Raw genomic sequence first — 24,776 nt, forward strand, 5'->3', positions numbered from 1 at the left:
TCTTTTCAGCCGAGCTTGAAAATGGCCAAGTAGAGCCAGATTCGTCTCCTATTTATAGAAACCCAAGCTATTCTAAGGGGGATTTATCAAATTTGGAAGGATTAAATGCAAACAACTTATGGGAGTTATTTTTAAATTCGGTAAATAAGTATAAAAGCAAAAAGTGTCTGGGAACCAGAAGACTGAATAGAGATGGTTCTTATGGAGAATATGTATTTAAAAGTTATGAAGAGTTGAAGGAAGAAGCTTTAAATATTGGTATTAACATTATCAAAATGGATTTATGCCCAGTAAGAAAATATGAAGATAATGAATATCAGAAAGAAATAAGTATGATGGGAATATTGAGTAGAAATAGAGAAGAATGGTATTTGACAGAACATGCATGCAATGCATTTGGAATATGTTTAGCTCCTTTGTACGATACATTAGGAGAGGAAAATTTGAAATACATACTTGTACAAACACAATTAAAAAGTTTATGTATATCAAATGATAGTTTGGAAAAGATTATATCAATAATTGAGAGATCAATCATTGACTCAACAAGAGATTCAATATTAATAAAGAATTTGATATGTTTTGATAATCCAACAATTGAAATAAATCAAAGGGCTCAGAAGTTGGACATTAATTTGGTTTCATTTAGGAGTTTACAGGAAAAGGTTAGTAAGAAAGACAAGGAAATTTACAAACCAAAAAAGATTAAGCCAGATGAAATGTGCTCAATACACTTTACATCAGGAACTACTGGGCATCCAAAAGGAGCGGTATTAACTCATCGTTGTTTTTTGGCGTGTGTAAAGAGTTCATATGAGCATTTGTTCTCAGAAAATGAAATAAAATTGGATAACGATGATGCGCATTTATCCTATCTTCCAATGGCACATATATTTGAGAGGTTAATTGTAATGAATGCTTATTATTTGGGAATACCAATTGGTATATTTAGTGGTAGTGTAACAAGATTAATGAGTGATTCACAAGAATTAAAGCCAACAATATTAGTATGCGTACCACAAGTATTGACAAGAATTATTCAAACAGTTAATGAGAAAATTAGCCAATCAAACTTTTTGGTAAGAACAGTATTTTACAAGGCATTGGGACATAAAGAAGGTATTATTAAAGCAAGAGGGGATCCAACACATTGGTTATGGGATAGAGTCATTTTTAATAATACAAAACAGATTTTGGGTGGAAAATTGAAAGCTATAATAAGTGGAGCAGCACCTTTAGGATTGGATGTAAATCATAAGATACAGGCAATTTTTTGTTGTAAGTTGATTGAAGGATTTGGTATGTCAGAGTGCATTGGTACTTTAGGAACAAGATACTCATATGCGCATTTAGGTACTGTTGGCGGCCCATTTAGTGATGTAGAGGTTAAATTAACATCAGTATTGGAAATGGGATATGATTCAACAAAGGAGCCAAGAAGAGGATTATTAAAGATAAGAGGTAATAGCGTATGCAAAGGTTATTTTAGGGATGTAATCAATAGTAAAGAATTGATAGATAGTAATGGTTGGTTAGATACGGGTGATATAGCAGAAAGACAACGGGATGGCTCATTTAAAATAATCGACAGAAAGAAGTCATTATTTAAATTATCTCAAGGAGAATATATTTCACCGGAAAAGATTGAGGGAATATATTTGTCATCATCGTCATTAATTCAACATGTTTATGTATATGGCCAGTCAACTGATAGATTTTTAGTAGCTTTAATATTTCCAAATGAACAAGCATTAAGAAAATGGTCAGAAGATAAAGGTATGAATACGGCTTCATTGTCTTTGGAGGAATTATGTGAATCTCATGAATTATTTGATGAATTGAACGATTCTTTTCATAAAGCCGAATTAAGTTCAAATTTGTTTGGTTTTGAGAGAATACACAAGTTTAAAGTAATTCCAGAAACTTTGAGTACTTCAAATGGGTTATTAACACCAACAATGAAGATTGTGAGAAATAGAGTCAATTCAAAGTATAAGGATGTTTTGAATACTTTAAGATCACAAGTTTGATGAAAAGAATATGTAATTATTTATATACTTTTTCTTTTTTTTTGTTAATTCTTTCCTCTATATTTATTCTGCATAATTTTTTTAAGATTGTTTATTTACTTGCTCGTATTTAAGTAACACATGATATATTTGGTTATAAATGAATAAAGCTTTTATAGATTTCGTTGATTGAATATTTGATTTAGGATTTGGAGCTGAAGCTCCGGGCTTAAGTTCTTGTAATTAAATTTCGAGCTTAAGTTTTAGGCCCAAATTTCAAGTATAAATTTCAGGCCTAAGTTTATATGACTAAATTTCGAGCTTATTATTGCCCAGGTATAAACTCCAAGCCTAAAATTCCCAAAACCAAAAACCTAAAGCCTAAGTCTCCAAGTCTAAAACTCCAAGCATAATACTCCCAAAAATAAGTACCTAAGACTAAGTTCAAGTCTAATATTCCCCAATCCAAAAAAACCCAGAATCTCGAACTCCCAAGCCTAAAATACTCCCAAATCCGAAACTCAAAACCTAAACACTCCCAAGTCCAAAAACCCAAAGCCTAAAGTGCTCCCAAATATAAAATTTCAAAAATCCAAATCAAATATTTCAATCAACGAATCTCCTTGTTTAAAAATTTAAAATTTAAATTCTATTTATTATTTTCTCTATTCTATAAAAATACAATTAGTGTATTCTTTATAAATCTTGTAATGGAGCTTATTATTTGTAGATCCTCCTGAATCCAATTTCTCAAACAAATTACTCAAATGAGATTGGAAAACCTTTGTTGAATTTCTAGCTATCTCCAAAACACTTCTTAAATCATTCTTGTCAATTTCATTCGTGTTGTTATTTATAATATTACTTACATATTTCAATGTAGATCTCGAAGCTATTGTAATCTTTCTTATTGTCTCAAAAGTTGATGAAAACAAGTTAGTCTTTATTGTACAATAAAAAAACCTGTTCTCATACATACTCAAAGGAACTGAATTAAATATGTGATCTGCTTCAATATTTAATATTATTGTTCGTCTTCTTGGAAGTAATGAACTTGCTAAAGCATTTAATGGAATCGGCCCATAATGTTCTCTCAAAGCAAATCCAAAAAAGAATCTATTCTTCCAGTCAATACTACAAACTCTTTTAGTTAATACTTTATGCTTGTATTCATTTCTCCCAGAATCTCTCAATTTTCCAACTTTTGCTGTTCTACCACACAATTCCACAAAGCTATTAATTCTATCATTCACTATTGAACACATCTTGGTGTTATGAGAATCATCAAATCCCCAAGAATCAATATTACTTAACAAATAGTGAATGTCAATATAAGATGGATGTGATTCTGGAAGATTATTAAATAATGTTATTAAATCATTGAAGAATTTACAAGATGATAGAAATATCAAATATATTGCCTTTGTATTCGATATATCGTAATTACATTGAGATTCTGGGAATCTTCCTGGAGAAAATTCTGATATCTTCCTTCTTATTGCTCTAGAAAGTTCTGTAGCATTTGCATTCAATGGTGTTTGATTCAAAGCATCATTCAAAATTGCTGGAATATGAACAGAATTCACTCCCTTTACTTGATTCAAATCGTTTTCTATTAAATCATTCGTTAATAAGTTTAAATGTGATGTCCCACCTGTCTTAAACTCCATCTCAATTCTCTCATCGATGTTTATTCCTTTAAATGGTATTATTGGTATTACCACCATATTGAATAAATGGTACTCTTCAATACAAGTCAACTTCAAATGGCTTACTGTATCATCAATCAATACCGTAACAATTTCATCAATCTTGGATCTACTTCTTGTCTTAAATGGATATCTAAAATTGTATTCAATCTCTAATTCTGTCAAGTTGCTTGTTATATTACTGTTATAATATTCCCTTTTTAAAGATTCATCAGCTGAGACAATGTAATTTCTAATTAATTCAATATCTTTACCTTTCCAAAACAACAAATTCTTCAAAGTTCCTGGACAATTTCTAAATTTGAATTCTTCACCATTAAATGATATTGTATTATGTTCTTTAGCTTCAAATACTCTCTTAAACTCCTGTGCTTGCATAGAATCATACTTTTCTGCAAAATACCTATCATATACTCTCATCAAATCCCAGCAAGAAAAACAAAGAGACTTAAGAAAAGGAGACTGAAGTTTCATTAAAGTGCCTCTCCCATAAGTAATTATGTACTGATCAAGAATTCTTGGATCATGTTGTTGTCTTTCTTTAATCATAAATAATAAACTCATTGAATATGGATTAAATTTCCCAGCTCTACCGTAAACAACACCTTTTTGAATGAAATTATAACTGTCCCATAGGGTTTTATCAACATCCCAAAGGATTAAAAGTCTGGAGTTGATATTAATCATCTCCTCAGACTCAAAATCCTTATCTTCAATAAAATTCATAACAGAAGCATCCTTGACAGAATTGACTTCTTCATCATTATTATTTGGTTGATTTTGAGCATGAGCTTGAGTGTCTAATGAAAGTTTGTTATCGGAAGAAAAGCTCTGAACTTTAGCCATGTCGTCCTTCTCCTCAGTTTCTCTATAAAAGGAGTTCTTCTGTTGCTTTCTAACTTGGCTTTGGCTTTTTAAGAAACTCCTGTCCTTCTCCAAAAAGTGATAAGTTTCTTTTTCCGAAACCTTCAACTCAAACAGTTCAGAACTTGATGAGAAGAAGTAGTCCATAGACTTAAGAAAATGCATTGTATGATCACACAATGCTTCACAAACCGTAGTTCGGCTAATCTTATCAGATACAGAATCCAAATTTGACAAGTGATGGTCAGAATCATGGGACATTAAACCACTAATGCATGAACCAAAACAACAATCCTTGTAATTGCTAAGTCCTCTTGTTCCTCCCTGCTTCAGGACCTCCTCATAGAATTTGATGACATCAAATTCTTGGAATCCAGTACCAATCTCGGCAAAATTGTCAGTGACAAAATCTGAAACTAACATTGCGAGGATCGCCAATCTGAAAGGAGCAGGTCCGGACTTCTTAGAAGAGCCTGATGTATAAGAATACCTGGTATTGTTTGCCGAAGTCAACTTGACACCTTCATATACTTCAAAAGTACTCCTCTCTGAAAACTTATTTTCATTAGAGTGAGCAAAAACCTGGACAACTCGAGGCAGTAGCACGAATAAAACACTAAGTAAACCAGAAGCCTTCATTTTCTTTGTTAGCTTTATAACTTCTTTTTTACATTCCCCTGGCAAATATTTACCGTTGAAATTTGACTAAATGCTTGTAAGCAAAGTTTCTCAACACATGGATAATCAAGCAACTAAAGATTCTTCCAATTAATTAAAATTCCTATGAAATTTCCTTAAAAATTTATCTTTCAAGTCCTTTCTATCGGTAATTAATTTATTATTTAAAGGAATCCACTAAATTACAGAGCCTAATTAATTTCTTATATAAAATTAGAATAGATCATTTGGCGGTAAAGTGGCCTAACAAATAAAATAATTAGAATCTATGGGATGCAGAGAGGTAAAAAGATTAGAATTGCGATTCAAAAGAGTTGCCATCCAATAGAACTTTTAGGATAATTCTTTAAGTTTTTAGGGCTGTTTTGAGCTTTCTGGAGTCTTATTTTGGAATTTTTGCAATGAAACCTCGGAGAGAACTGAAGCTATTTGCATAACTCACACTATGGCGGTATTGTAGTAAACTCCATCATTAAAGGAACATTTAAGGTCAATTTCCACGGACTTTACCGTCATCTCGCTGTCGTTTGAGTTTGTGGAGAAGGCGATCACTCCCAGGCGAGGATTCTTTAAGGATGCGATTCCTCCATTCCCGATTACATTTGTTAAAGAAATGTCCACGCTGAAAGAGGATTCTCTGTCTACAACAAAGGGGACAGCCAGAAGAGTGGGAGGAATCGATTTTTCTGATGTATACTTTTGGCTTGGGTTATCAAAAAAGCTCTGACCTTCAACAGAGAAGGAAGAGTTCCAGTCGAACTTGTCCATGAGGAAGACCTCAAACTCTCCATTGGCAGTGAACTTGGAGAACTCGATTTTTGCTTGAGCTGAGGTGATAGTGTTTAGACAGGGAACCTTTGAGAAGTCGAACGCAGCCAGAACTACACTGTTTAGCTTGGCTGTTGCTGCTGTGGAGGTGGAGCTCCAGTTAGTTTTGGTGAGCTCCCCGAGTTTCAGACTCTTGAGCTTGGTTTCAAAGCTCCTTCCAGCAATGACTCCATTAGATAAGGAAGAGCCTGGATTCCATTTGATCTCCATAAAAGGGAGATTTAGACTTAGATCTTGGTTTGGATCTTTAGATTTTGGAAATCCATAGAATGTAATAAGACCTAGATTAAGCTTAGTTTCGTTGACTGCTTTCTTCACCAAGTCCATTACATCGACTCTGGTAACTCCTCCCAATTTAAGCTTGAAGTCCTTGCTTGAGACAACCTCCAAATCGTTTGAGCTGGCCAAATTGGAGGTTTTCAGAGTTTTTACGATGCTTAGGGTGTAGTCGAGCGTTTTGTAGACTCCAGTTGGGTCGCTTCCGTCCTTATCTCCCTCCTCTTCCTCCTTTGTTGAAGATCCAGCTTCACTAGAATTTGTACTTGTGACTGAGTCTTCTTTGTGGTCTGAGGAGGCTTCTGACCTCTCCACAATAGTAATATTCATTCCCTGTAGACTTTCAGTGGTGATGAAAGGTATGGAGAACTGTGAGACAAATGCAGAATTTCCAGAAATATAAGTTTTATTTCCTTGAGTAATATCTTCCAAGTCCAATGTGGAGTTGAAGTTAACAGCCTTTCCGTTATTGTCGAAGAAGGAGGTTTCAATGGAGGCAATGTTTGGGTTAAAGAAGATTTGAGTGTTGAGATGATCCATAGATTGGAATGTCTCAGAAGGATCGAACTGATACGTAATCTTAGCCTTGTTGAGAGTAAAGATTGCTCCTACATAGTTTTCCGGAAGAGATAGACTAATTATCACATTCTCAACAGCTAAAGTGGGAGATTTCTGGAATAGTCTTGTGATATCGATAATTAGAGTTTTAATCCCGGACTCCAGAGACAATGGCACAGATATAGAACTTATTGGTTGTTCAAAGCTTTGCCTAAAATCTTCGTAATTTAGCTTAGTAACCGAAAATGTTGGCTTCAGAAGAGAAATTTGAATATCTGTTACAACCTGTTCTGCTGACTTAAACACTGAGATAGGAACGTAGATTTTGGCACTCTTGATAGCAAAGACTACTCCCGCTAGGTAGAGCTGGAATCCAAAGATCCCTATTGCGTTGGTAGACCCGAGGGATGTAATCTGGACCAAACATTGTCCTCCGAAGGTCTTCGGACAGTAGTCATTGAATCGTGCCTTAAGCTTGTCATTATGATCTATGATTGATCTCCCGAAAACCGAGGATGTCCTGACTTGAAGATACTTACTCTCTTGAATGGCCTTTTCACCAATCCCTCCATATTCATAGATTGGGATCGTATCCACAGCCATGTAAAACCTGGCAATAGCATATGAATCCACGCTGAGGACTACCTGAGTAGAGGGAGAAGAAGGTAGAACCATAATTGATATTTGGCTTAACTCAAACTCATTGGGCAAGAAATTGAATAATCCAACGATATCAACAGAATAAAAAGTCCTTCCTGGAACAATGTTTTGCTCAATAGAATGGAAAGAAGATCCTCTAAGAACTGGAACAGTATCTTTTCCATATTCTTCTCTTCTCACTATAGATACCAATCTAATACTTAATTTAGAATTGACAACGGGATTTTCAGTCTTAAGGATTATGACGAACTTATTTACCAGTGAAATACTCGGTATAATGGAAGTATCAAAAGTGTAGATAGCTGAACCAAGAACCACACTTTCGTTTGACAGAGCTAGTCTAATAGTAGACGACGACGATGAATTATAGTGCTTGAAGTCAGTAGATGTTGGATATTGCTCGCAATTCAAATTTGGACATATTTCTGGACTGTAAACAATCCCCTCAGTTGATAGACATCTAATTAGAAACTCATCTGAGACAGAATTATATGGAGAAAGTGGGAACAGAGAATTAGTTTCTGAAAAAGTGTTAGTATTCAATAGATCACCAAAAATCGTACTAACACTAGCATCTGCTATATCAGTAGGTTCCTCCCATGAATCCACCAAAGCATCGGTGATTTGCTCCTTTGATAGCAAACTGGTTGGATCAAATATTCCAGAATAGTCCGGACTACCTTCTACTGTAGTAAATAAGACTAGAAACAGGACTAGAAGTCCTGATAATAGCTTTTTCTCCATTATTTGGCCTATAATTCCCCTTGTTATTTACCTCTTTTTATTTTATATTTGAACGATCTTGTATTTTATTTCACAATCTAAATCCGTAAAACCTAGTCACTTGATGATAAATCTGCTCAGACCTCTCTTTCTCTTATCAAGATTGTCTTAAATCTTTTTTCTCTGTATTTTCACACAATTTTGCCTAACATGTTTTGGCGCCTATTGTATATCACAAGTATCCATTTTAGTGGGGCCCACCAATTCTAACTACAATATGTAAGCAGACGCAGACTTGACTTGAGTTGTTTGATTTTTTTCCACTTTAACTAACTCATTTCGTTATTTTCTTCTTTTCCTTCAATCTTTATTGATGAATGGTTGCATTTTTGTACACTAAGCTTCACAGGCACTTTTTGATTATTAAAGCAATTGGATTTATTTTTTTAAATTTTTTGCAAAATTTTAAATCACATAACTTCCTTTAGTAAAAGAAACTTGAGTTATTGAATTTCTAAACAATTGTTTGCTACTTTTTTTAATTGAAAAAAATTAGTATGTAAACGTAAAAATAATTGTAATATTGATATGATAATGTCTACTTTGTGGACTCTCAGCAATCGGCCATACTATATCGAATATACCGGATCCCATCAGAACTCCGAAGTCAAGCGGTATAAGGTTCGGTTAGTACTAGGGTGGGGGACCACCTGGGAAGACCAGAATGTCGATCGCCTCTTTTTGTAATCTTTAACCTAAAAAAGATTAACAAAAATTATTTCCTTGAAACTAAGTTAACTTTTGAGAAATTAAACTTTTATAATTCATTTCCAACAAAAACTGAAATATGAATTTTAATTAAATGAAAGTCGGAATTTTATAAAATGAATATTAATTGATTCTTTTTTTTCTATAAATTATTTTTAACTTGCAGAAAACTTGCTTAGAGCCTATTACTTTTTTTTAATATTAACAAAAAAACAACATTCAAGTAATTATACTCTTGTTTTTATGTTAAAGATAGTTGAAATAAACTAGCTACTTATTCTATAGTTCGTTCTTTTAAATTGAACGATCCAAAAAGAAGGCGATCGACATTCTGGTCTTCCCAGGTGGTCCCCCACCCTAGTACTAACCGAACCTTATACCGCTTGACTTCGGAGTTCTGATGGGATCCGGTATATTCGATATAGTATGGCCGATTGCTGAGAGTCCACAAAGTAGACATTATCATATCAATATTAATATTTTATTGATACAAGTTGTTGATTATTGCATAACAAAACTATTAATTAATAACCAATTATAATAACCAAATGTTACTGCTATGAAAAGAAATAATAATAAATACATTTGAGATTTTAAAACTATATTTTACTTGCTAGTAATTTTACCATTTATGTTTTATTATATTTGACTACAACCTTTGATTAAAAAAAAATTAAATGCATAAATTGCGCGCGCTTGACTTATTTTTTAGGTATTGGATAATAAAATATAGGGGGAAGTCGGAAAGACCGAAAAAAAATGCAGTAAATAATTCAAAGTTATTTTAAAAAAGAACTTATTCAGAATAAGATAAATGCATATTTTCTGTTGACTGAAAAATTTACAAATTAATTATGGGACTTATTTAGAGTTATATGGAACATTGAATCTGGTAACTCTAAAAAAAAGAATACTAATTTTTTTACAATATATATATTTAAATTGCAATTATACATGCAAATTTCAAATATACTAACTCACTTCCCCTTTTCCCATTTTGTTTGTATTACAAAATACCAAAGAAAAAATAGAAATGAATTTTCCTCCCATTCGGGTATTTATAAATAGATTACTAGTTCGTTTAGAGGATTACTATTTTCAGTTAAGAATTTTTCTATTGGTAGATAGAAGAAAGCTAGTTAGTTTTAAAGAAAGTTACTGAACAAGTTAGAGAAGGAGGCAATCGACATTCTGGTCTTCCCAGGTGGAAGCCCCACCCTAGTACTGACCGAACCTTATACCGCTTGACTTCGGAGTTCTGATGGGATCCGGTATACTCGATATAGTATGGTCGATTGCTGCGGGTGCACAAAGTGGACATTATCATATCAATATTAATATTTTATTGATAAGTTGTTGATTATTGCATAACAAAACTATTAATTAATAACCAATTATAATAACCAAACATTTCTGTTGTGGAAAGAAATAATAATAAATCCATTGAGATTTCAAAACTATATTTTACCTACTAGCAATTGTACTATTTATGTTATATTATATTCGGCTGCCGCCTTAAATTAAAATAAAAATCAAATGCATAAATTGCGCACGCTTGACTTATTTTTTAGGTATTAAATAGAATATGGGGGGAAATGGGAAAGACCTAAAAAAAAATGCAGTAAATAATTCAAAGTTATTTAAAAAAGAACTTATTTAAAATAAGACAAATACATGTTTTCTGTTGACTGACAAATTTACAAATTAATTATGGGACTTATTTAGAGTTATGTGAAACAATGAATCTACTCTATTAAAAAAAAATACTACTTATTTTTTTACAATACATATTTTTAACTTGCAATTATAAATGCAAATTTCAAATATACTAACTCAATTCACCCTTTCCCATTTTGTTTGTAACTTTACAATATTATAAAAAGAAATAGAAATGGATTTCCCGCCCGTCTGGATATTTATAAATAGATTACTAGTTCGTTTAGAGGATTGCTATTTTCAGTTAAGAATTTTTCTATTGGTAGATGATAGAAGAAAGCTAGTTAGTTCTAAAGAAAGTTACTGAACAAGTTAGAAAAGGAGGCGATCGACATTCTGGTCTTCCCAGGTGGTCCCCCACCCTAGTACTAACCGAACCTTATACCGCTTGACTTCGGAGTTCTGATGGGATCCGGTATATTCGATATAGTATGGCCGATTGCTGAGAGTGGCACCAATAGGCATTATTATATCAATATTGCAATTATTTTCACTTAAATTACTTTATTCCCTAAGAATAATTTACTTTTATATTCTTAAACTATAGAAAGTGTAAGGAATAAGAAACGTATTTTAAAAAACAGAATAGAATGAGAAAAACGTTTATTATCACTCCATCTTTTGTTCTTTAATTGTAATTTTATCTATTAAACAGTTATATCAAAAACATGAATTACAAGAATGTTACATGTTTATTATCTATTATATATAATCAGTAGAGATTTAAATATTTTTGGATGACTTAAGATTTTTGTTATCATAATTAAATATTTAAACCGTACTTATTATTTAAAAAAACAAAACTTTTTAGTTGTTTTCGAACATATAATTTACCTAATATTGTCAGTTAAATCTAAGTGCAAAACTTTTTCCACTCGTAAATCTTTTAACCATAAACAACCCGCTTTTTAAAAATTATTTAAAAACCTCATGAAAATTAACTGCGTAAAAAAAATTAGCATGTAGTTGGTAAACCCGCCATTTATTTTATTTATAATATAATGGATTTCTTCCATGTTAATCTTATTAAAAAAAATTAATTAGAAAAATGTGAATATAATCTCTTTCAATAATTTATTTTAACAATTAAACAATTAATTTTTAATTACAAATGAAAGCTTTAAATTAAAAACAATTTAAAAAGTGGCGATCGACATTCTGGTCTTCCCAGGTGGTCCCCCACCCTAGTACTAACCGAACCTTATACCGCTTGACTTCGGAGTTCTGATGGGATCCGGTATATTCGATATAGTATGGCCGATTGCTGGCCGTGTCTACATATGACATTATCATATTAATATTATAATTATCTTAAAATATTCCTAAAATGGGGGTAAAGTCATTTTAAACAATTCACATAGATTAGACATAAATATCTTATTGTTACAATTATTAGGTGCAAAAAAAGAAATTAAATTAATAATATTAACATTTTGATAAATAAAAGTAGACATTACATAGATTTTGTAATTTTTTTCAATGAAAATTTTTCTGTTCGAGACAAAACTAGAGTTATCCAAAAATAAAATAACCTCAGAGGTTTATCTTACCAGAAAAAACAATTCATTTCATATTTAACAGATCGAAATAGTAATGAGGAATATTAATAGATATTTGTTAGTTTTTATAAGTATCTTTGCTTTAAGCTTCCACTCCATATTTGCAGAAAACGATGAAGGTCTTACAAAAGAACTTGACTTCTGTAAATACCCTGAAATGTATCCAGGAATTAATCTCCACCTTGGGTATTGGGATGGGTTTAGAGGAAGAGGTAATTTAATTCGCCATGTATTCGAGCTCTCGCAGCTCCCTTATATTGGGCATGCGTTTGGTGGTTACAACTCTGAAGGTGCATTTGACTTTTCAAATTGGTTTGCTGGACACAAACCCTTACTTTCGCAAATAGACCCAAGTTGCAGTCCTAACTTACCATTCCTAGTAGATTGTACCAATACCAGAACAACCAAGTTTATGACAGAAACATTGGACCTTATGATTTACTTGGCTAGAAAGTATAATCCTAAGCTCCTTGGTGAAGGATTAGCAATTCCAGAGAACCAAATAATTAGTGCCGCTGTAACAGCAAATAACCTTTTTTCTGGATGGATACAATACTTAATAGGAAAAGAGGGATCTATTGAAGCAGTCTTAAACTCACCAGACTTCTTTACAGATGGTGACGTTACTGGTGGACCGATTATTACAGTTTTTCAAGTTGAAGAGTTTGTTAAGAGTCAAGTACAACAATATGATGGCCCATTAACTTTTGGAAACGATGTTACGATCCCTGACATATTTGTCTATGAATTTGCAAATTTGATTAATACTTTGTTCCCTGGTATTATTAATGAGCATCCTTCAATAAGAGGTTTGGTTGACGCTTTCAATGAAATCCCTCTTGTAACAAGATTTATTCACTCTGAGAGATCTGTAATCTATCCACCTCTAACTATTGAACTCTTACCTTTCCAATATTCTATGGCATTCAATCCTAGAAGAAGTTTCTCCGCAGAAATTCCAAGACTTGGGCAATATTTGGTCTTTTATGGGCATTCAGAATCCACATCTGCTGCCTCAATTTGCCTTGCACATAAAATATTCTCAATGTCATCTTCAAGTATTGATTCAGAAGAATTTAATGAGATGTATGGTCTCCTTCAATTCCCACAAATCGTTGACGTTGCAACTAGGATGATTGGTAGAAATGCACTTGTCAGAACCTGGTACAGAGTCTTTAGAAGGCTTGGATCTACAAAAAACAAAATGAAGAGAAGCTGTGTTGCGATTCTAACATCTGGAAAGTATCATCAAGTCTCAATTTCAAATGAGCAAGCCCAAGAAATCTGTTCCTCTTTTGTCAACTGCTACACAAACAGATCCACTGCTTGGAATGCAACGAAAACTCTTATTGATGCTTCGAATAGATTTAGCTTCTTTGGTGGTTCAACTTCAGTATTTAATTCTGAGAGATATTTTAAGAAATACATTACTGCCCCTTTGCTTTTTGCAAAGGCCATCAGATTCTATTACACATCCAAGGCCATGCTTAAAAATGGATCTTTTTCAAAGAAGTCTATTGTTGAAATTTTGAACGAAACTCAGAAACAAGGTGCAGTATCTACTTTCGGCTTCACAGTTAATAAGGAGCTTGCAATTAAGATATGTATTGATTATTGTTCAGATAAGTTACCAAACAAGAGCCTTTATTCATTCAAGAGCTCATACTCTATGCAAGCTCTATGTGAAACCTCCTTTATGTCTTATTACCCAAATGAATCTTCAGAACTTGCTGTCGATAAAGCATCTACTTTAGTCTCTCTCCTCGATCAAATTTCAAATTAACCATGCTTTTAAGTATGTATGGTATTAACAAGAAATGGGATTAAGGGTTATTTTGAATATTTATTGAAGATCTTTCAGGCATTAACTTTGCCCTGTATTTCATAAAGTTGGCTTCAATCTCAGGTCTGACGATAACAGTTGTCTCCTAAGTTTGTATGAAAGTTTATCTTCATAAATCTAGTATGCTTGCTTTCTACATAAACAGATGAATGTATTCTGAATACCGTCATTTCAAGGATGCAAGTATATATGTTTTGCATTGTAGCTGACTTTTTAACATTTTGGTAACTATTTTTTGCAATTCTTTTCTTTTAAATGCTTTCGCTTCTCTATTTTCTTTCTTTTTTCCTCTTGATTTACATTTAAATGACGAAATCGTGTGCTATATCGTTCTTTTCTGGTTCTCTATTTAAACAATAATCTGAAATACCATCCGTAGTTACAGAAGTTACCCATCCTGGATTGAAAAATGTACTACACATATCAGCACTTATATTCATAAAACCCTTATTACCCCAACTTAAACCCCAACTATTCTTCATTATATAATACCTTTTTCCGTGATCACTTACTCCATATCCTACTAAAGTCACTGCATGATCTACTTGTCTTGTTCCGCACCAAATGCTTCCACAAGTTGGTGGTTCATAATATCCCCCTGAATATAAATTAAATCCTAAAGCCAAGAAAATTATACGGAGACTTATTAAATTCATCGAAGAAAACTTACCAGGCATTAATGAGCAAACGCTTACTGTAACTGGACCATAGTTATATATTGCATCAGTAATCACATCCCAAGGATCTTCATATAAAACACTTGAACCTGTATAACTCCATTTAAAGTTTCTTATTGCCACACACTCATTGCAATCACTCTTACATTCGCCAAGTTTACCTGTCTTATATGTAGTTGATGGGTACGAGTCCCTTGTACATACCTTGGACTTAATTGCATAATTAAATACTTCAAAAGTTTGGCCACCACTACAAGCTTTTGCTGATCCCTTACTTTGAAGCCAACAATCCAAAGAATGTTGTTGAGAAAGTGGAGGAATCAGTTTCCCAAGTTGCCTACATGTTGCTCCTTCTATTGCAGATAATGCTGAGAAATTATAACAATTTGCGCACTTTCCTTGATTATCTGGGAAAGTAATACAGCTTCCCCCACTTTTTCGATTTGCATCATTGCTTCTTAAGTCAAAGCTTTCTGGAACCCTAAAAGTAGAATAGAGAATTAAGTTCAGCTTTATTAAATTTCTTTCCTTCTTTTATATTAGCTTTACTTACTTTGAGGCCAAATTCCTTATTACACTACTTTCATCGAATATTAGGGAATCAATTTTATTTTGCTATCCGAAGAAAAGGGATCAAAATGAATACAGGAAAAAAACCTAAATCTTTTGAACTTACGTCTCTTGCCGTAATCTCAGTCAATTCACCTGAATAAATATCCATGTTTGCGTAATTCTCAACCTCTTCTTTTGAAAGAGAATAGTGAGTCAGATCAAATTCTGCAGTTGGAATTAATCTATATAATATTTTAAATATAGTGGAGGGTTAGTCATTGTCATTACTTTTCTCTATATACATTTATCTTACCTTCTTGACTTATATACCATGTCAATCATTTTAAAGCAATGTTCAAAATCCATTATTGGCTTCTGACCTAATTTCTCCATTTCATCCCAAGTGGCCCTACAAATTTTTATCATCTCGTCATTCGAATACTCCTCCACAGTTGTCTTGTTCAAAATAAGGCATTGGAGCTTCTTTTAATTTATTAAATTATGACTGGCTTTTTTAAGTTCAAAATATTAAACTTACAGAAATTCTTGTGATTATTATAAAAATATGGAAAAAGACAGAAACCAAAAATTTGGAATTCCACAAACTTAAAATTATTTTCATATTTTTTTTTAATAATTTCTTGGTAAATGATTTCAAACTTTGCAAAATACTTTCTTTTTTTTCCTCTTGTTTTGCAACGTTTCAAAGCTGTCCAAAACTTTCAGATCTTTGGGAACTTTATTCCGTAAATCTGAATTGTCACTCAGAATACTTTAATAATTTGACTCTTAATTTATCTCTAAACAAAAAATATCTTATCTTTTCCTCCTTTAGTAAATTAGTCTCTGTCCTCATTCTTTTCTCTCTCGTAATGACAACATATTATTTCCAGCTAACGTCCGGGTCCAAAAATATTAAATAAATTAATAATTAAATATATGGGATGCAAATTTTTTCATATCATCCACATACTTGCATGTAATTTGATTTGTACCGGTGTTTACATGTAGTCAATTTTTTCCCTTTTCTGGCAAACCGCCTAAAGTGGCGGGAAGCCATCCCAGACAATTGAATATTACTGGAAATTGAGATAAAGCTAATTGTTTACTTGAGCTAATTAATTTAAAGAGACAAGCTGAATTTGATATAGACAGCCTACAACAATCTATAATTTGTTGGGTTTTTTTAGTTATTGATGTAATTTGTCGATACTATCAAGTAAAGGTGGGTGTGTCTGGAGAAATTTCTATCAAAGTTAGGAAGTCAAATAAATAACAAATACCTGTTTCAGATTCGTATGAGGTCAAGCACCTAAGATGGAAAGATTGGAATTCTTATATAAAAACATTAACGAGAAACAAAAGTGGGGTCATCCTAAAAGTGCAGGGCTGTGGAGCAAGCTTACACTGGGATGGCTTGACAAGTATATAAAAAATGCAGCAAAAGGAATAAGTCACAACCCATCTGAATTTCCAAAAATCCTAGAGTCTGATTCTACTATTGTTTGGGCAAATAAACTTGAGACGGAAATCATGAGGATGAATTCCAATGTTAAGAAATGCGAAGACTTCAACGTCAACGTCTTTAGAGCAGTATTCAATGTTCTGAAAGTTTCTTTATTTAGGATTCTTCTTTGCAAGATCTTATGTGAAATACTTGGAATGTTTATTGCTGATCGACTGAAGTTAAGCTTGAAAATAGTTGAAGATTTTTCTAAACTTAACATTGACCAGGACGAGTACTACAACTCCAGGAGGAATGGAATATCTATTGCTATTATGATTGGCCTACTTCAGATTTTGTTTGTAATATCTACTACCCAAACAGGCTATTATATATGTAGACAGACTGTCCGAATTCAAGGCAGTATTACTCATCTTTTATACAGATCGGTGCTTTCAAAAGGTATTAATAGAATTGAGATTGGTCCAGATATTAAGGATTCTCAGAGAGAAGATACCACTAGCATTTACAATAGTATCTTGATTGACATGAATATTGTGGTCAAAGTCATAGTATCCTTGGTTGATGTGCTCATTATTCCCTTTAGGATGATTTTGGTTATAACTATGTTGACACGAACAATGGGTGACTCAGTTTTAAGCAGACCAGCAATGTTTTGTATTATTTTCATTTCCCTACTTGTCATTGTATTGGAAATATGCTTAGCCTTTTTCAAATGGAATTATCTCGTGAGAAGGGATGAAAGAATGAATCTTATGGACTATACAATTCAAAATCTGGCACCTATCAAAATCCTTGGCCTCGAAAGTTTGTTTTACTGGAAAATCAACAAATCTCGTATCAATGAATTAAAGTCACGTAAACGCTTTGTAATCTTTCAGTCTATTTCATCAGTACTATACTCCACTGGTAATTTAATTACTCAATATACTTTATTCAAGACTGCTTTAATCTGCTCAGTGCTTTATGGTCTTGAAGTCCCACCAAGCAAAATTATTACTTCGTATTATGTGATTGACATGTTTTCTCAAAGATTGGCAGACCTTCCTCTACTCATTTCAACCATTGTTGAAGGTAATAATTCAAAGATTCGTATGGAGTCTGTAATAAGACACGTGATTATTCGAAACCTTGAAATCCAGGAAAGTCTTCGTAGAGATGCGGAATTCCATAACCCCATCAAAGATATACGAAACAATGGCTCTTTTGAAAGCAATACCAACTTTAACTCCAACTCTATGATTGATGATGGTAGTGTTGGAGAGGACTTCACAAGCTCCAGCTTCAATATCAACATTAATGAAGAAAGTGGTATTCAAAAGGCCAGAAGTATTTCTAATAACACCATAGTTTTGATCAAGAATGTCGAACTCATTAACGAGCTTTTTGAAGATCGAATAAATATCAATCTTTTCCAAGTTGAAAGGAGCTGTTTAACTGTGATTGAGGACCATTCCTCAGAGAGACTTCAAATCTTTGTGCAAGCAATTCTTGGATATAATGACTACGGATGCCAAGTTGGCCCTAAAATCAGCAATTGCACCGAATCTATATTTTACATTAAGAGAATATCATGTCTCCCTATTTTCTGGTGCTCTCATGACCCTTGGATACCATCTGGAACAATTAGATCGATCATTCTTTGCGGTTCTCCAATGATCAAAAATCTATACAAACTGGCACTCTTTGCTTGTGACCTTAACACTGACATCTTTTCTTGGAAGGAAAAGGATCTTAGATTTGTTGATGGAAGGCAGGGACTTAGTGGAGGCCAAATTGCAAGAATTGGACTTGCTAGAGCTGTATATAAGTACCTCTATCATAGCCAAAATGACTCAGAATTTGATCATCTTTTTATTTTGGACAACTGTTTCAGGTCAATCGACGTTCCTGTTGCAGTCAATATAATGCTTAGACTATTCACAGGTGAAGAAGCGATACTTCAGTGTGCCAATACTATCCTAGTTATTTCCCCAGTTTTAAAGGAAATTCTTTTTTCAAAGTCAGTAGGGACATTCTCATGCTCAATTAGAGAATACAAATTCAGAAATGATGGAATTACTGAAGGATTTACCATTTTTAAAAAGAACATCAATGATAAAAACATTTGTAAGTGCCTTGGTGTAACCAACAATAATCCTGGTTTATCCTCTATTGAAGACCAGCAAAGTGAGGGTGAAGAGATTTTTAAGAACAAGAAGAAAAACTCTCCGCTACAATACTCTCTAAATGTTTCCGAGAATGAACAGTATCCTTGCAATGAAGACTGTACCCCAAGTTTAGTCTTACTTGGTAGTAAATCAAGCTCCAAGAATGAGTGTATTTCCGAGTCAGACTTGATTAAGGCTATCCAATCTAAGGAAGTACTACCGCTTTTGGAAGATATCAACGAAATGGGTTCTGTTAGTAGCAAAACCTATAGTTCATATCTATCTAGCGTGAACAAAATCACGCTATTATTAATATTTGTTGGCGTGTTAATCACAGTTTTTGGAGGTATTTTAAGTCAGTTTGGTCTCACATATTTCTTGGATCTTATTTGTGAGACAAACAACCAGGCTAAAGACCTTGACATTATTAAAGGTAATGCTCCTATCAGTGTAATACCATATGGACCTTCTAGAAATATTGATTTGAGGAAACATGTCTCTAGGTTTGTCCTAGACAAGTTCAAGGGTCCCTTGGAATATATTTTAGGGGTTCATATGAATATAAATGGCCAATTAAGCTTGGACACAAATCAGCTCATTGGTTCTTTCGGCTTAATGCTATTTATTATAATTATGGGTACCTTCTGTACATATGTACTTGAAGCTGTGGCTTGCATCCAAGCATGCAAATTCTTCCACAATAACTTATTGTACAAAATTTTAATTAACTCATCGATTCCAACTTTAATGAAGATATCTGCTGGTCAGATCCTCAATAAATTCTCAACTGACGTTATCTTAATTGACTGGAACACTATGAGAAGCTTTGGGAGAGTTACATGGGGATTTGTATCCCTTGTCATGAATATATGTATGTTAATAGCACTAGCTCCTTGGACTCTACCAATCTTCCTTTTAATGATGGGGCTGATTCTGTTCAAAATTTTCCTTCCTATGATCTCAGCTAGCAGAAACCTACAAAGAATTAATTTGATAGCATTTTCTCCAATATGTTCCATTATGTCATCTACTTTAGAAGGATCCAGAACAATCTTTCTACTCAAGAACAGCGAGTATTTTGAAATGACAGCCCTTAATATACTCGAATTCATGCAGAGAATCAGACTTTTACAGCACACGTCACTAATTTGGTGCAATACAAGAATCCAGTTCTTCATCCTTCCTATTTCAATAATCAATTCAATATTTCCATACATCACTCCGTTTGCATTAAACTCTCTTGAAAATAGGATGCCTAATTCGATCATCCTTTTCTATTTGAAGTTACTTTCTCAACCGATTACTATTGCTTGGGGAATATCTAAATGTCTCTCTTTGGCGGAGAATGCAACATGTTTAATGGCAGATTATGTCCAGCTCGAGAAAGAAATGTGTAGTATTGAGAGGATTAATGACTTGATGAATCTCATTTCGCAAAAGGACAAAGATCGTAATTACTTACATCATGAAGAAGACGGAATTGAGAAAAAGATGCTTCTTGGGCTTAAAAACAAATCTTCACGTAAGTCTTTATTCTTCAATAGGGATTCAGACCACACCAACTTCAAAAAGACTTATGACAATATCTTTGTTTCGCTTCTTTCTGCCAACGACCTGTCAAACCATAGAAATCCAGTTCTCTCTGTTTCAAATGTCTTCATTAATTACGAAATCCTAGATCCAGAAAGTTTATGTACGAGTTCAATTCTCAAAAACATTTCTTTGAAGGCATTCAGCGGAGAAGTTGTTGGATTAATTGGAAGAACAGGGTCTGGAAAGTCTTCAATTTTTAACTCGATTCTAAAAATATCTCCAGTCATCTCCGGAACAATCTCTCTACTTGGTAAGCCAATTCACTTAATCCCGAGGCATATTCTTAGGAACAAAATTGGAGTAATTCCTCAAACAATGTGTATTTTACCAAGCTGTACTGTCAGAGATGTGATTGATCCATTCCATCAATACAGTGACAATGAAGTTCATAGTGTACTTAAAATTTGTGGGATTTACAAGTACGTAATTAATACACTCAATGGAATAAATTCCCAGATTTCTCTCCAAAGGAATAGTCCGGTCAACATATATGAAGAACATAAATCTAAGCAATACCCTTCTCCGTTTTGCCTAGGAAGCTCTAGAATTTCCAACGAGCCTCCAATATTCATAATTTCTGAAATTTATCTCAGATATCTTTATGCATGCAGAATAATTCTCCATTCTAAAGACTACAATCTGATTCTTATCGACGAACCCATCATTTTCCAAGATGAACTCTCCAAGAACTCATCAATGAATGAGCAAACTATACAAATCATTGACATTATCTCCACTTATTGTTCTCACTGTGCAGTAATTACGATTTCCCATGACATCAGCATCATCAAAAAGTGTAAAAGAATTTATCATCTCTCAGACGGTATTCTTAAGGAAATATCCTTCGTTAAAACCCACACTCTCAGTTGATATTGTGATTAATAGTGCTTTTCTTAGATTATTTTAATTAATTTATTTTTTGTCCTACTTTAGAGCTTTCTTCGTCATTTCTGGATTACTTTTTCCCTCGATAACGGCGCTAGCATGCAATTTATAATATAGAGCGCCAAACTACTCTAGAGGCCATTTGAGCGGGAACATGCAAAAGTAATAAATGCAAACATGTACAAGATCAAAAAAATAATGGTCGAAAATAAGAAAGAAGAGAAATAGGGAGAAGATGAAAAGATTGTCAAGATTTTGATAAAGATTTGAATGTGTGTTTTTAAAAATAGATTTAGAAGCGTTGATTTCCCTTTTCTTTAATTGTTTAATCAATCAAGCTTTTAATCATTTCAAGTAAAGTTTAAAGTTGAAGCAAAATTTGAGTTAAATCTTGATAACTATAGAGAAATAAAAGTATGATTTACCTTTTAAAATTGAAAAAAATCCTATTATTCTTAATCGTTTTAGAACTTTGCTTTAATTCCATAATAGCAGAAGAAAAGAATGATTCTATTATAGTTAATAAGGAGTCAGAAGCTGTCTTAAAGAATAAATTGTGGAATTTCTTATACGAAAGATCACTTCAAGACACTAGTCTAGTAAAGTTTCTCCCTCCAAAAGTTCCAAAAACTTTTTTTTGTAGCGAAGAAAATAAACCCGAGTTTTTTAAATCATGTTTCAGAACAATAAGATCTCTTTTGAAGGAACAATGGAAGGGATATGGAAGCCAGAAAAAATACAATAACCCAAAATTGATACCCGGTATGATTAAGATTGGTGAAGAGCTCAAATTCTCTCCTCCAATTTCCGATCAAGAGAAACAAGAAACTTACGAAAACCTCAAAAACTTTTGTATTAAAAGCGTTGACCATTATTTCGAGGTGAAAAAGAAACGTGAAGACTTCATTAATAGATGCAAAATTTTGAGTGTTAATCCTCCGAATATGAAAAAAATGAAAAGGTCCAACTTACCTATAGATGTGAGATGTCGAGGAGAAAACATGTTGTCTAAAATGGAAGAGTTGGATGAGAAAAGAAGAGAAGCAAATGAGAGAGAGAAAGAGTACTTAGAAAGAATTATTCGAGGAGAAATTGTTCCAGAAGAAGGAAAGGTCCCCTTACAGGAGATATTGAAAAGATTTGATCATGGGAAAGATCATGTGGAAGCATCTCAATTGGTTGAAAATCCGAGCTTCTATAATCAATGGATAAATCTGGACTCGAAAGCTTCTGAAAAGCTCTCAGCTTCAGAGAAACTTAAAGAAAATCCCGATTTTGAGAGTTTATTTGGTATTACTAGAAACCAAGAAGATCTTGATAATATGGAACATAATCTAGATGGCGAAAACAATGCAAATGAAGATACTGGCCAAATTAAGTTCCAGTATTCCAACTACGCTATTCCTGGAACGAATAGAAGAATTAAAAGAAAAGATTCTACAGAGATTTCAGATGGTGAAGCACTGGAGGTTAAATTTCTGAAAACTCCTTCGTATGATAATGGAAGTTCTGAAAATGTAACTAACATCTTAAAAACCAGAGAAGACACCCACATTCTAGAATTTGAAGACTCTGAAACTAAAACCATCCAAAAACTACCAAAAAACTCTCCTAGCAGCCAGCTTGAAACCAATTATCAGTTTCAAATCGACGAAAAGTCTCCATCATCTCGTCCTCCACTTCCTCCATTGCCGCCACCTCCACTACCTCCTCTTTCTGGAGGCTCAAAGGTGCAAGACCTACAGAAGGAGAACCCCATTCTTTCATTTGAAGAGGAAGTTTCAATCCCAGAATTTGAAAAAACCTTTATAAGAAAAGGCAAAATACGGCCGCCTCTATCACCTCCTTCACCGCCTCCTCCTCCTCCTCCTCCTCCTCCTCCTCCTCCTCCTCCTACTCCTCCTCCTACTCCTCCTACTCGTACACCCCCCTTTTCTGGAGGCTCAAAAGTGTCAAATCCAAAGGAAAATTTCCAATATGCCTTGGATTATACAAAATTACCAGAGGAAAAGGAAGATCCATTGAAGAAGCTAAGTTATATCCAGGATGAACAAGTTTTCAAAGGAGAGCTATTTGCTGAAAACAACAAACTCGGACTAACTAATCTCTTTGAGAGGAAAAATAGGAAAACTAGACAAGATCTGCTAATTAATGGTCCAAGAGAATATTATGGGCGTCATAAGATGAATATATACAATGATGAATACTTGGGACATGGTAATAAAGTAACAAATGATAATAGAATATCAAAACCAAAGGCTGATATGAACTTAAGATCCAAAGTTAAAAATCCAGATAGACTTGTACCTTTGAATGAGGTTTACGTACTACCAGAAATCTTTAGTTCAAATAAAAAAGCTGATCATTCAAAAGTTGATGGTGGGACAGTTCCAAAAGGATATGATAGACATGGATTAATAGAAATTCCCTCCAAAGAGAGAATAAAGAAGGAGTTTGCTCATAGGTTAACTATTGGAAAAATTTATAAAAATCTCCAGGGTGACGTAAAACTTAATCCTTTAAACATTGAACATCCAATTAATGATAGAGTTTACTATGTAAATGCTGGAGGAGTTCGAAAAATTATACCAAATTATAACTTAAACTCAGTATATAAGTTTGATCCAAAAAATGCAAAAGAAGAATATCACCTAAATGATGCTAATAATCAACAGGTACTTAAAGATTTTCTTAAAATAATACAGGAAAAGAAACGTAAGAGGAAAGTTAAAGGCCATGCAAAGACAAAACTAAAGGATGAATCGGACAGACAAAGAGTTTCTAATGCTTATAAAATTCATATGAACCCAAAAAGGCACGTTAACACTAACCCAGCGAGAGAATTTGCTCCTTTGAGTGATTTAAATAATTTAAAAGTTATTGGAGTTAATAAAGAAGTAAATAAACGTATTAGCTTTTCAGATATAATAAAAGAAGATTTTGAAGATAACAATGGAGGAAACAAAGCCAAAAATGGTGAATTAAATCAACGTATATATATTCCAGGAAAAGTTGAAGCTGATGATTTATTGGAAGAAAAATCCCAAGAAGATAACTTTGAAAACTTGGGTGAACAAAAGGTAGTCCGCTTCCAGCTTCCTGAATCAAAAAACAAACCAAAGAAAAAGTACGTTTCTCCCCCTCCTCAACAAACCTATGATGAATCGGAATATGAAGATAACCCGGATGAAAATGATTAAAAAAATTCTTACACATGAAAACTGATATAACTAAGCTCAGACTATATTATCAAAGATATATAA

The 24,776-nt window shown here is 33.3% G+C and overlaps 7 protein-coding genes across 7 annotated transcripts; 4 read left to right on the plus strand and 3 right to left on the minus strand.

The window, feature by feature from the left end:
* Positions 1-77: 77 nt before the first annotated feature.
* On the plus strand, positions 78-2,030 carry ELE39_003481 (acyl-synthetase; the record flags this gene model as incomplete). Its single annotated transcript, XM_067346467.1, has 1 exon — positions 78-2,030. A coding segment is annotated over one exon (1,953 nt), but the record flags the coding sequence as incomplete, so codon positions are not given.
* Positions 2,031-2,674: 644 nt separating this feature from the next.
* On the minus strand, positions 2,675-5,221 carry ELE39_003492 (uncharacterized protein; the record flags this gene model as incomplete). The annotated part of the gene is made up of 1 exon (XM_067346478.1): positions 2,675-5,221. The coding sequence occupies one exon, from the start codon at positions 5,219-5,221 to the stop codon at positions 2,675-2,677; it is 2,547 nt and encodes an 848-aa protein (XP_067202807.1).
* A 477-nt stretch (positions 5,222-5,698) lies between these two features.
* ELE39_003503 (uncharacterized protein) lies at positions 5,699-8,326 on the minus strand (the record flags this gene model as incomplete). Its single annotated transcript, XM_067346489.1, has 1 exon — positions 5,699-8,326. The coding sequence occupies one exon, from the start codon at positions 8,324-8,326 to the stop codon at positions 5,699-5,701; it is 2,628 nt and encodes an 875-aa protein (XP_067202818.1).
* A 4,056-nt stretch (positions 8,327-12,382) lies between these two features.
* On the plus strand, positions 12,383-14,131 carry ELE39_003509 (glutathione S-transferase Mu 1; the record flags this gene model as incomplete). Its single annotated transcript, XM_067346495.1, has 1 exon — positions 12,383-14,131. One exon carries the CDS (start codon positions 12,383-12,385, stop codon positions 14,129-14,131), a length of 1,749 nt encoding a protein of 582 aa, XP_067202824.1.
* Positions 14,132-14,493: 362 nt separating this feature from the next.
* On the minus strand, positions 14,494-15,846 carry ELE39_003510 (cathepsin like thiol protease membrane associated; the record flags this gene model as incomplete). The annotated part of the gene is made up of 5 exons (XM_067346496.1): positions 14,494-14,789; positions 14,862-15,349; positions 15,422-15,483; positions 15,545-15,662; positions 15,734-15,846. 5 exons carry the CDS (start codon positions 15,844-15,846, stop codon positions 14,494-14,496), a joined length of 1,077 nt encoding a protein of 358 aa, XP_067202825.1.
* Positions 15,847-16,737: 891 nt separating this feature from the next.
* On the plus strand, positions 16,738-21,498 carry ELE39_003511 (ABC transporter; the record flags this gene model as incomplete). Its single annotated transcript, XM_067346497.1, has 1 exon — positions 16,738-21,498. The coding sequence occupies one exon, from the start codon at positions 16,738-16,740 to the stop codon at positions 21,496-21,498; it is 4,761 nt and encodes a 1,586-aa protein (XP_067202826.1).
* Positions 21,499-21,929: 431 nt separating this feature from the next.
* Positions 21,930-24,713, plus strand: ELE39_003512 (uncharacterized protein; the record flags this gene model as incomplete). Its single annotated transcript, XM_067346498.1, has 1 exon — positions 21,930-24,713. The coding sequence occupies one exon, from the start codon at positions 21,930-21,932 to the stop codon at positions 24,711-24,713; it is 2,784 nt and encodes a 927-aa protein (XP_067202827.1).
* Positions 24,714-24,776: the final 63 nt, after the last annotated feature.

This window comes from Cryptosporidium sp. chipmunk genotype I, assembly GCF_004936735.1.
Source record: "Cryptosporidium sp. chipmunk genotype I strain 37763 chromosome Unknown contig_54, whole genome shotgun sequence".
In the NCBI taxonomy this organism is placed as follows: domain Eukaryota; phylum Apicomplexa; class Conoidasida; order Eucoccidiorida; family Cryptosporidiidae; genus Cryptosporidium; species Cryptosporidium sp. chipmunk genotype I.